The 12814-nt window shown below is 43.0% G+C and overlaps 1 protein-coding gene across 1 annotated transcript in view; it reads left to right on the top strand.

Moving 5' to 3' along the window:
- FHAD1 (forkhead associated phosphopeptide binding domain 1) overlaps positions 1–12814 on the top strand; it is a 175882-nt gene that overhangs the window by 126556 nt on the left and 36512 nt on the right. The window contains exons 19-23 of the mRNA XM_069079619.1: positions 873–942; positions 2581–2687; positions 4590–4749; positions 5093–5192; positions 10840–10969. Coding sequence (XP_068935720.1) covers positions 873–942; positions 2581–2687; positions 4590–4749; positions 5093–5192; positions 10840–10969 — 567 coding nt within the window. The remainder of the gene's footprint in view (positions 1–872; positions 943–2580; positions 2688–4589; positions 4750–5092; positions 5193–10839; positions 10970–12814) is intronic.

Raw genomic sequence — 12814 nt, 5'->3', positions numbered from 1 at the left:
TATATCTATGTATTATTATTATTATTTTACATGTAACTGGGAAATGAGATATATAGGCATTGGGTCATAGAGATCCATCGTGCCCTACTGGAAAGTTGAAAGGGGGATGGGGGAAGATATGGGAGAGAGCAGATTGGTGGAGGGGATATTCAGTGGGAAAGCTGTGGTGGGGTGGTGGGTAGGGAAAATTGGGGAGAAAATTTGTAACTCAAAATCTTGTGGAAACGAATGACGTAAACTAAAAAATAAAAAAGAGAGAAAAAATAAAAAGAAATTTTAAAAAAGAACTATGGCTTCCAGGAAAAAGGATGCAATATTCCCTCTGTTCTCTTCCCTGATCATAGCTCATCTTGAGAATTGTGATTGGTTCTAGATACCACATCTTATTCCAGGAAGGACACTTCAGAGAAGGGTAAAATAGGTGGTAAGAAGACTGGATACCATGCCCTATAAGGAAGAGTTGAAAACAGGATAATTTAGCCTGGAAAAGAAAAGGTTTAGGGGTGGGGAGAGGAGACAGATGACTGTTCTCAAATATTTGAAGGACCTCCATGTGAGTAAGGGATTAGATTTGTTCTGATGGGACCCAAAGGGAAGAACTGAGAACACTGGACCAAAATTGTAGAGAAGCAGATATTTAGGCTCAATGTTTTAAGGAAAAATCTTCTTACAAAAGGGAGCTGTCCAAAAGCCATTTGGGATACAGTAGAACATAGTAATTTCCCCTTCATTAGAGATCATCAAACATAGCCAATTATCAGAGATGTTATAGACTGTCTATATTTTCCTCTGGGTTAACCTAGGTGACCTCAAGAGTACTTTGATTCCCTGATTTGTATAATGATTAAAATCATTGTGCATTTCTTTAATAGTTCAAAAGGAAATACAGAAAGATCCTTTGCTAAAGACTCTTGTCACTGGAAAGTCATATGACAATCTAATGTAAGTATCCTTAGGAATATTATACTTTTTTTCTATGTTAGCTCAAGTTCCTATCATGGGACACAAAAGTCCATCAGAAGATTTACTAGCTTGTGAGAAATAAGTAAAGTTTCAGATTGCTAAATGTTTCATTTGGCAAGCTTTTCTTGGATTCCAAGCAATTAAATATTTAAGCAGTTGGTACTGTAGAATCAAGGCATGGTGCTCCATTATGGCAAAAGACATCAGACAGAGTCCCTACCCTCAAAGTTTCTGTGCACTAAAAGAGAAAAAAATTAAAAAGATAATATGGTCTCCCTCCACACTGGAAGCTAGCACTCTATTTAGGAAAATTCCCAGTACCTGTGGAGAAAAACTATAGAACACTAGTAGAGAGGCATGCCTTCTAAAGCCCTCCCAGCTCTGATATCCTGTGTTCTAAGGGCCCTCCCAGCTCTGACATTCCATGTTCTAAGGGTCCTTCCAGCTCTGACATTCTGTGTTCTAAGGGTCCTCCCAGTCCTGACATTCCATGTTCTAAGGGCTCTCCCAACTCTGACATTCCATGCTCTAAAGTCCCTTCTGTCTGTAAATGCTATGATCCTATTCTGAGGGATTCCATAGTAAAGGAAGAGATAGTATGGGCTGAAATTGGTCAGAAATTTAAACAATAAAATAAGGTCCCTTGGCATTGGCCAGTCTTCTTATATGCTTGATTTTAATACTAAATTCCAGTCACTGAAGAGACAGATCAATCCTTGACTTTGAGAGAAGATGTCAATTCCTTCAGTCTACATCAGTTTACCCATTTTCCTGACTCAGTGCCCAGTTTATTTATTTATTCATTTTGCAGAATGTGTGGAATCTTTTCTCATATAGAATGTGTGGAATCTTTTCTCATATAGAACCAGTCCGCTGCGGATTATCAGTCCAAACCATTAGTGCTCAATAGCAGAGTTATCTTCTCCTACCCCTTTTGTTTGCTGTACAACAAACCTCAGCCCTAAATTTACTCAGGTTTTAAGAACTAGGATCAACTGGTGTGAATTTAGCCACTCACATCACCTCTCTGGGTCTCAGTTTCTCCTATTATAAAATGATGAGATTGTACTAGATAATCTCTAAGACTCTATCTAAATCTGACATTCCATGCCCTAAGTTGCCTCCCAGATCTGATATCCTAGGTTTTATGACCATTTCAGTTCTAAAAACTGCTCCCAGCTCTAATATTTCATATTCTAAGATCCCTTCCAGTTCCAACAGTCTGTGTCCTAAGTTGCTACTTAGCTCTGATGTTCCATGTTCTAGCTCCCTTCTAAGCATTAACATTTTATGTTCTAAGATCCCTTCTTGCTTTGATATTCTTTGTCCCATGAGTCCTTTCATTCCATGAAGGGTTTGTTTCATGCCCTCTGTTCCAATGGGAAAACCAATGTTTTCCCAGTATGGTACCCAATGACTTTCTCTATTTAGTAAAGCACACACACACACACACACACACACACACACACACACACACCCTGGGAAGACTTCATCAAGCTTTCAAAAAATCAAACAGAATTCTCCTTGTAGTCTCCCAGACCTTGCCTCGAGACAGATCCTTTTCATAGGAAACTACATGGGACTGGAACTGATCTAACCCTGTTTTGTTGGTTTCAGTGAAGAATTCATGGTTGCCCAGAAACAGCTCGTCTCCCAGCATGAGCTCATCATCGCCCTAAAAACAGACCTTTCCAAAAGCCAAACCAAGATATCTATATTAAAAGGTATGTCCACACACACACTTGGCCATTCAACTAAAGATCCCAAGATGCCATAAGGGGGAAAAGAAGGCAAAGTAGCTTTCTTTGTGTATGAAAACACTGTGGCTAAAAGTCATTGGTGAAATGCTTTCTTTTCTTCATTTATATGACTTTTGCTGAGGATTTAACATCCACAGCCTCATGTGTAGAATTTTCTGACTCTGATAGTGAGGGACCTAAGGGAAAATCCTACACAATGAATATTTCCCCTATATCAACACTCATACTGCAAGGTTTGCTGGTACTATTGGAGATAAGTGGTGATACTTTGTTTTCCTCTCTGGACCTCAGTTTCTTCATATATAAAATGTGAGAATTCTTTGACACCTATGTTCAAAGGTCCCATCTAGGCCTGATATTTTATGTTTTCTCTTCTAGCTCTAACAGTCTATGTTCTCAGGTCCCTTCCAGCTCTGATATCCTGTGTTCTAAGGCCCTTCCCAGCTCTGATACTGTGCTCTAAAGCCCCCCACTCCACCGTCAGCTCTGACATTCTCTGTTCTAAGCTCCCTTCCAGCTGTAACATTCTGTGTTCTAAGGCCCTATTCAGCTCTGACATTCTGTGTTCTAAGGATGCTCCCACTCCACCCCCAACTCTGACGTCTTGTGTTCCAAGGCCTCTCTCAACTCTGTCATTCTATGTTCTAAGGCCCCTCCCAGCTTTGACATTCCAGTCTTTCAGATCCCTCTTATAACAATTTCTATCCAACTTTAAACATTATGGTTTGCCTCTAGGTGCAAATTCTTGAAGAGATACCTTGAAATAGTTCTTATCTTATAGGAAACAATCTCGACTTGAGGTAGTTCTGAAAATCCCAGTATTGTAGAATCTTAGTGAAGTGCAGAGAGAAATCCTGTGCCCAAGCTTCATTGACCTTCAGGCTTTAAGCCATTAGGCCATCCTTCTGGTTCAGATAGGATGATTCTATTTGTTTAAGATCCAGTTCTTGATTTGTTTGTTTGTTTTTTGTTTTAAGGGAAAGAGAGAGTTTGGGGGACATACCTTCTGCTTCTAAGCAGACAGAAGGTCCAGTGTTTTGTATCTTGTGGTTAAACCAGTTCTTGAAGTTGGAAGGGGTGGTGAGGGTGAGTGAGGAGGAACAGGAAGAACAGGGCTCTCCCATTTCTGTGCCAATGCCAAAGGCTCTGCATCAGACCTTTCCTCCTCCTCCATCCCCTCCTCTCCCTGCTTCTTCCTCCATCTCTCCCTTTTTGCATTCCCCCCCTTTATGCCCCTCCACTCTTTGCTCTTCTGTCTATTTCTCCTTTGTATTCTCCCTCCCCCCCCCCACTTTATTTTTCTTCCAACCTTGACAAAGATAGAAGGTCCTGTGGGCAGGAGTGAGGGGGCATAGTCAGGTTTAAGAGGCAGATTGTCATTTTTGATGGAAGAGGGTGGTGCCCAGTCATTGCTGGTTTTCTCCCTATCTTCAACCTTTCAAACATTCTCTGAGTTTTGGTCTCCTGGGTCAGGATCTCCACCTACAGAAAATCCCTCAAATCATTTCTGACTGGACTCAGCCAATACAAGTAGCTTTTCCCTTTCATCTTATGAAAGAAAACCAAATTTTCCAGATGCTTGATTAGTTACATAAACCTCCCAGGCCTCAGTTTCCACATCTGTAAAAAAAGAGAGAGTTGGGCTAATGACATCTGAGGTCCTTTCTACCTCCTCCTCATCTGTAAAAGAAGGGGGTTAGAGTAGGTGACCTGTGAGGTCCCTGGTAGCTCTGGATCTGGGGTCCTGTGATTCCCTGAATGACCTTCAGGATGTATCTCTGTCTTTTCTGTTATTATGGGCCATGTACATTTGGCTACACCATTCATGTACTGGTTCTCAGGTGTGGGGTTTCCTGTCCCTTTCAGCTGATTATGATGAGCAGCTAAAAGCAGAGATGGGCCAGACTCTCTTCCTGGTTCAGCAACAGGAGCATGAGTTGAGTGAGCTGAAGGAGAAGCTGATTCAGATGTCCGACCTGGTGGAGAAGAAGAACAAAGAGATTGAAAGCGTAAAGGAGTGTCTAAGGTGCATGCCCATAGCCAAAAGACACTATGGAATCCTGGAAAGTCTAAAGAGTGTCCCTTCTGGGCTCACCAACATGCCTGAGGCCATGGAGCAAGGGGTAGTTGGGAAGGGGTCTCCTACTGTGGTCCAGGATCACAAAGATCAAAACAAAATGGTTCCTGCCCTCAAGGAGCTTCCACTCCCCTTAGCATTAAGCACCTTCAGTTTTGGGTGGAAATACAGCTCCTTGTCCCCTCTTATCTGAATCTGCAGGGTGTGGTATTTACCAAAGGGGTCTATGGTCCCCTAAACTTGATTCAGTTGCTCCATATTAAAAAGCCCCTCCCATTCCCTCTGGCTGTAGAAACTCCATCTCTGTAGAAACCAAAAAGATCTGCACCATTTGTGACGTGGGGATACAAGTGGATGGTACCCAAAATGACCCGTACATCTTTAACCAAGAGGTGAGTAGCCCCACTACATGGCCTTCTGCTGGTAGGGACCCAAGTACACAGAAAGTATGTGCTTGCTTAGTGATTTCTATCACTATCCATTCAATCAAATTCACCAAATATTTACAGAGCATCTACTGTGCATAAGAAGTCCTCATGTTCTTCCTGATCCCCCAAACCCAGGGCTGCTTACCCTCTTCTCTGTCACTGACCTCTTAGGAAGGCTGGTAAAGCCTATAGAGCCCTGCTTAGAACCATGTTTTAAATGCTTAAAATCAAATGCTGAGTATTACAAAGGAAACCAAGTACATTGAAATTCAGTCATCTAGAGATAGAAAGAGAGAGAGAGAGAGAGAGAGAGAGAGAGATGAAATACAGAAATAAAAATAGAGATATATAGTTATAGAGATAGATAAACAGAGACAGAGATAAATATGTGTGTATACATATATATAAGCTCATAGCCCCTAGCTTAAGAATCTTCATCAATTGTTCCCTATTCCCCCACCCCCAGCAATTCTTTTAATATATTTTATAATTATCTATCTCTGTACATGCTGTTCCCCCTCCCAGTCCCCATTAGAATTCAAGCATCTCAGGGACAGGATCACTGGATCATAGATTTAGACCTGGAAGGAAAATTAGAGACCACCTATTCCAAACCCTCTACCCCCACCCTATTTCACATTAAGGAAACTGATATCCAGAAAAGAATCAAGAGTACAAGACCTAGAGCTAGGACAGACCTCTGAGACTATCTTGTAAAACCCCCTTACTTAACTAACAGATGAAGAAATGGGAGCCCAGAGATACATCTTGCCAAGGGTCACATGACTGAGGGGAGATTTGAACCTCAGTCGTCTGAATCCAAAGCTATTGCTTTCCCCATTATACCACTGCTAGCATCATACTCCCTCAGCACCTAGCACAGGATCTGACACATAGTAGGTACTTAGTAAATGCTTGCTGCTTTGATTATGAGGCAGTGAGAATGAAAAGATGAGAAATGCCCTACCCTCAAGGAGCTTCCTTAAGGAGGAAAGGGAATGAGGGAGAGATGCCTGAAGATAAAGGCATTATGATGGTAGTGACATTTGCAAGGCATGAGACATGTACATAAAGGGCTATGGTCCAGATCTTTGAATGAGTAGGTTCATAGGAGCAGTCCAACAAAGTGCCCCAAAATATATGAGGAGCAAAAAATCACTTCTAATTAAGAGAATAAGGGCAGACTTTATGGAAGAATGGTGGCCGCTGAGCTGGTCCTTGAGGGAAGGGAAGACAAAAGTTAGAAACAGGGGACTTGGCTGAGAATCCATTTGAATTATGAGTGAAACCATGACCAAAGGTAGAAGCAAGAGAGGAGAAAAGGAGAGCAGAAGTCAGTGATTAGTGTAGTTTGTCTAGAGCACAGAAAACATGGAAGCAGGCTTGTGGAGTGGTCAGAGAGCTGACCTCAAAGCCAGGGAGACCTGCATTCTAAGTCTGGCCAGACGCATGTGCCTGGGCAAGTCATTAAACTTCCCAGTGTTCTAGGCAACTCTAAGTTACAGAGAAAATACTCATCTGAATTAATTAGAGGAAATGTCCTCACCCAGTATGCTGAAATCCAGGATTTCAGTACATTTATTTATGGTTTGGGAGGAGAGAGAGTTGATGCAATGGAAAGGTGGATTTGGACAACCTGGTTTCCTATATGACCTTGGGCAAATCACCTTCTTTCTGTGGGGCTCAGTTTCCTCTTCTGTATAATTTGTGTTCGATTATATCCAAATCCCTCCCAGCTCTGGAGCTATGATCCTAGGAAGACTCTGAGGTCCTTCCAACCCTTTGCTTCAGGAAAGAGGAGTAAAGAAAGTCAGGAAAAACAGTTTTGGAAAGAGGTTTCTTCATTGCAAGAAGGAGACACACAGACCCCTATTGCTGGTCTTGTGTTGCTAAAAATTGTCCTTAATAAGGTCATTGTAGGATGCAGTCCCACCCCCAGGCGTTAGCTTTTTCTGCCACAGACAGGACAGATAAATGTTTATTTCCCAACCTGGTTAGACTGAAGGCTTTATGGAAATGAAATTCAAGGTACCTAAAATAAAACCTTTTGAGTCAACATTCAGAAGCCAGACCAAATGTCTCAGGAAATTTTTTTTCCTTTGCTCCTTGGCGTCTTTCCCCTGACCCTGACAATAGCCACATGCAATAAAGCCAGCCACAGCCGGGTTGTGGCAGCCTCTGCCGTTACTCAGCATGGGAGCCAGCACACAAAGCAATGTCTCACTTCACTCTCTCAAAGCTAACTCGAGCTGGGGAAATTACTTAAAATCTAGCCATGGCCCTGAGGCTCAGCTCTAGCAACCTGGCTACCCCCACCCAGGCTCTAGCCACAGGCAAATAGGAAGGTGGGCTAGAAGGGGAGGGCGGGGGGCGCTGGAGAGGGGAGAGGCAGGAATGGGAAACAAAACAGAGAAGCCTCTTCTAACTCTGTATTCTAAACTCACTCTCCTTTCTTTCTAAGGTAAAATTGGCTAAGGCAAGGGTGGGGAACCTGGGGCCTCAGGGCCATATGTGGCCCTCTAGGTCCTCAAGTGTTGCCCTTTGACTCCAAACTTCACAGAAGAAATTCCCTCAATAAAAGGATTTGTTCTGTAAAACTTGCACTGGGTCAAAAGGCTGTACCAAGAAGGCCACACGTGACCTCGATTCCACAGGTTCCCCACCCCTATTCTAGACCTTATTTTAGCTATTCTGGTTCTGTCTACCTATGTTCTAGATCTTGGCTTAGCTATATGTGGTTCTGAGTGAAAATGTTTTTCAAAACATTGGCTTCCCACTTGACACAGATCCCTTGGGTGCTGCCTTTGCATAGCACATTGGTTTTATCTCTTGACTGTAGACATTGTCTTGACTTCTTTCATTTCTGCCATAATGGTTCACAAGGAAAGACTGGTATCCCCTCTGCTGTTGAGATAAATCTCTTCCACCTTTCAAGGGTCAGTAAAATAAATTCACTTGGTTAAAAGTTGGGCAACCATTTACACCAATTTATTGCCTAATAATGATATAGAATAAGACACAGGGTCATATATTAGTGTTACAAGGAAGGATCTTAGAGGCCATCTAGCCTAACCCCCTTATTTTGCAGATGAGGCATCTGAGACTCAAAGGGATGATATGATTTGCCCAAGATCATACAGTTGATTAATGGCAGAACCAGAATTTGTCTGTTTCAAAGCTCCTCTTAGATGGAAATTCAGTGTGATTTTTCGAAGCAGGGAAGTAAAATCACAACCAATGGAATCTTTGGAAAAGCTAAAGGGGGGGGGGCGGGGAAGGTAGAGAAAGACTTTATTTAAGACTAAAAGTGAAGAGGACTCAGATGCACAGTATCTTGCATTTTGGTGCTGATGCCAAAAGCTCAGGAATGATTCCTCCCTTTTTTCCCTCCTCCTCTTCTTTGCCCCCTCCTTCTCCTCTTCCTCTGGGCCCCTCCTTTCCTTCCTCTTCACCCAATCTCTCTACCTGTATTCCTTCTCCTTTCCCTCTTCTCACCCCTGCCAAAGCCAGAAGGTCCCATGGGCAGGAACCAGAAGGTCTGATCCTGGCCAGGGAAATGATGGAAGAAAACCCCCAGCTATTACTTTTTCTTCCTTTCCAACTTCAGTGGGTTTAAACATTCTTTGGTTTTTGGCCCCATTCCCCTAGGTCAGGGCCTATTCCTTTGGAAGATCTTGAGTCATTTCGGGTCAAAATTACCCAAGATGGATAATTTTCTCTTTGGCTAAGTGAAAGGAAACCAAGTTTCCAGGATGCCTGCTAAGTCACTTAACAGGCTAATTTCTCCCCTGAATAGGCACTGGGTACAGCTTCAGTAAGGAGCAGCTAGATACTTCAGTGGATAGAGTCAGGAAGAACCGAGTTCAAATATAGCCTCAGACTCTCACTAGCTGTGTGACCTTGGGCAAATCACTTAACCTCTTTTTGCCTTGGAGGCAGTTAGATGACTTAGTGGATGCAATACTGGGCTATAGTAAATCCAGCTTCAGAGACCCACTAGCTGTGTGACCCTGGGCAAGTCACTTCACCTCTATTTGCCTTAATCCATTGGAGAAGGAAATGGCAAACGACTCCAATATCTTTGCCAAGAAAACCCAAGGGAGAGTATTGGCATACTATGTCCATGAAGAGTCAGACATGACTGGAAAGCAACAACAGCTTCATCTATGGTTGGTGGGCAGGCAAAGCAGGGGGTATGATCATCATTCAAGAGGCAGGCTTTTGCCAAATAAATTAGTCCAAAGTATTGTAGAATGAGGCTCCGTGTTTGGGTACCAAAAGGATGGAGACTTAAATCATCCCCCAAGATAAGTAAGCTGAGGCTCAGAAAACCGGAAATAGCCAATGGGGATCAAAATAAGATGTCAGCAGCATTTTTAGGGGAGTTAAATTGCTTCCTTGGCTTCGCACCACCTTATCTGCCATGAGGCTTGAAGTTCTTAAGAGAGCCATGCTTTTTTAGGGTCATAGAAGTGAGAGCAGGAAGAAACTTTGGAGAGAACATCAAGTCCAGCCCCCTCGTTCTACAGAGGAGAAAACCAAAGCTTAGAGAGGGGAAAGTACTTGCTCAAGGTTGCACATCGACCCCTGTATTTGAACTCAAGTCCTCTTGACTGTCTAAGCAAGAGAAGGCTTTCATCTTTCATCTTTTATCCTTCAGCAAGCTAACTGGGGGAAGGGATGTGTATTTTTGTGACTCCATTTGGGATTTTCCCAGCAAAGATACTGAAGTGGTTTGCCATTTCCTTCCCTAGCTCATTTTATAAATGAAGAAACTCAGGCAAACAGGGTGAAGTGACTTGGCCAGGGTCACACAGCTGGGAAGTGTCTGATGAGTCTTCCTGAGTCTAGGCCCAGCACTTTATCCACTGTACCACCTAGCTGTCCCAGAGAAGGGAAAAGAATAAGCACCTACTATGTGCCATGTGCTGTGCTAAGAGCTTTACAAATATTGCCTCATGTGACCCTCACAACATACAGAGGAAGTAGGTGAAAATATTTTCCCTGTCTTACAATTGAGAAAATTGAGGCAGGCAGAAGTTAAGTGGCTTACCCAAGGTCATGCTGACAGTAAGGGCCTGAGGTTGGATTTGAACTTGTCTTCCTGATCCCAAGCCTGCCATTCGAATCACTGTGCCACCTATTTACCTGGGTGACAATGCTGGACTCAGGGTCATTCAGATCTGATTTCAAATCTAGCCTCAGATACTTACTAGTTATGTGACCCTGAGCTTTCTCTGTGCTTCAGTTTCCTTATCTCTAAAATAAGAAGGTTGAACTTGATGGCCTCAAAGATCCATTCCATGTCTGAGTCTGATTCTGTAACTCCAAACCCAAGGCTTTTGTCTCTCTGCCATACTGCACCCCCATGAGCCCTGGATGGGGATCAGAGGGCTTCCTTTGGGTCCCCAGGAAAGATGAAGTTCCTCCCCAATGCCGTCTTGCTGTCTCAACTCGAGCCTTCCTCTCTTCTCTGAAGTGCCTGTGATGCTATTTTTCATGTGCTCCGGGACAATGTGTCTCCAATGAAGTGGGACTGTTGTGGCTTCTTGGAGAGTGAGATAATTCTCATCTAGAATAAAGCTGATCTCTTCATAATTCCAAAACACAGGCTTCATCCTTCATTGAACTAGGGACTAAATGCAAAGGGCTTCGACATGAGGAAACCATTCAGCGCCAGAAAAAGGCCCTGTCTGAACTACGGGAGCAAATCAAGGAACTGGAAAAGGCCCCTGACCCCAGTAAGTTTTCCTGTGTTTCTTCTCTGAGCCCTCCTGGTCATTCACTCCCTGCCCTCATTCTCAAGGTTCAAATACTTTCCCAGTGGAGCTGTTGCCTCACCAACATGAGCGCCCCCTTCACTAGTGCTGATTGCAGCCTATTCCTCACCCTCCCATTCTATACTAAGAATACTTAGCCATGTTTTTTCATAAAGCCTCCCAGTCAGTGGACTTCCTTTGGTTATTTTAATAGACTATTCATGCTATTCAAGGGTCCTGTTGGAATTGGGTCCATTCCTAGCAAAGAGAGCAATCCCAAAATGGGGTGTGTCTGATTCCAAGAGGTAATGATAATACTTAACAGTGACATAGGCTTGTCAAGTGCCTAATATATCTCATTTGTCATGGATTTGTCCTCCCTGGAGGTCTTTAAGCAAAGGCCAGATGACCATTTGTCAAGTATATTACAGCAGGGACATTTTAGGCCCTGCTGGGACCAGATGGTCACTGAAGTCTTCCCATTTGGAGTTCTGTTACTCTTATTAATCTCTTAATCCTCATTTTTGTCACTTAAACCCATCGACTGTATGTGTTCCAGTCATACATATCCTTCATGATGTCTCCTGTCACAACTTGGGCACAAGGCAGTGTGGTCTAGTGGCTGGGGCACTGACCTTGAAGTCAGAAAGACCTGGGTTAAATTCTACCTCCAGTTCTTACAAGCTGGAGGACCAAGGATACATCACCTCACTTTTCTGGGTCTCCGTTTCCTTGTTTATAAAATGAAAGGTTTGGACTCAGTGACCTCAGTGACCTCCCTTAGCACACAAGCAGCTGGCTGTAGTCTAGTTAAATGCCCACTGTGCATTTCTATGGCCTTTTTGGGTCATCTGCAATTTTGCTAATCCTGAGTCACTTATGTAATCCTACAGTCAGATGAACTAAACTAACTACTCATCTAAAGTCCGCTTGTTTGGGTTATTGTCTTAAAATATGGACTTTTATAATAAGAAGTCAGAATGAGATGGGAGTGTGGTGGGGTCAGAAAACCAGAAAATTTGAAGTCTAGGGCCATCTTCATTTTGCTCTAAGCAAAATGGGTGTTAAGGCACCTACTTTTCTGCATCTTTAAGGAATGTTGTTAAATGAGATGAAATAAACAGTGTGAATTATAGTTAATTCAATTGACAAGAGATGTGACCCATGCCCCCACAGGGTTTACACAAAGCTCTGCATTGTTTCAGAATTGGATTAGTGGCACTGTCTAAATGTTCTGATTCCTCATCTTAGTGTGGAGGTAACCTTGGGTTCTTCTCTGAGGATCTGCTAATAGGGCACAGGTTCCCATGATGCTTACCAAGCTGGAAAGGCAAATATAACAGTAATTTAATGCAATTCAATGAACATTTATCAAATTCCTAGTATGTGCCAGCCAGTATGGAAGCAAAAAGCATTTGGAATACAAAAAGAGGCAAAAGAAAATCCCTGCTCTCAAGGAACTTACAATCTAATGACAATGATAGTGATGATGATGATGGTGGTGGTGATGATGGTGAGGATGATGATGGTGGTGATGATGATGATGGTGATGGTGGTGATGATGATGACAATGATGGTGGTGGTGATGGTGATGGTGGTTATGATGGTGATGGTGATGATGATGATGGTGATGGGGTTGATGATGATTGTTGTGATGATGGTGAGGGTGAGGATGGTGGTGGTAATGGTGATGATGGTGAGGATGATGATGATGATGATGGTGATGTTGGTGATTATGGTGATGATGATGGTGATGGGGTGATGATGATTGTTGTGATCATGGTGATGGTGATGATGGTGAGGATGATGATGGTGATGGTGATGATG

Source organism: Petaurus breviceps, unplaced genomic scaffold (genome assembly GCF_028583685.1).
Source record: "Petaurus breviceps papuanus isolate PSGF00001 unplaced genomic scaffold, PetGlider_PUasm1.0 91041, whole genome shotgun sequence".
NCBI lineage: Eukaryota > Metazoa > Chordata > Mammalia > Diprotodontia > Petauridae > Petaurus > Petaurus breviceps.
The sequence above is the reverse complement of the archived record's forward strand: the minus strand, read 5'-3'. Positions and strand labels throughout refer to the sequence as shown.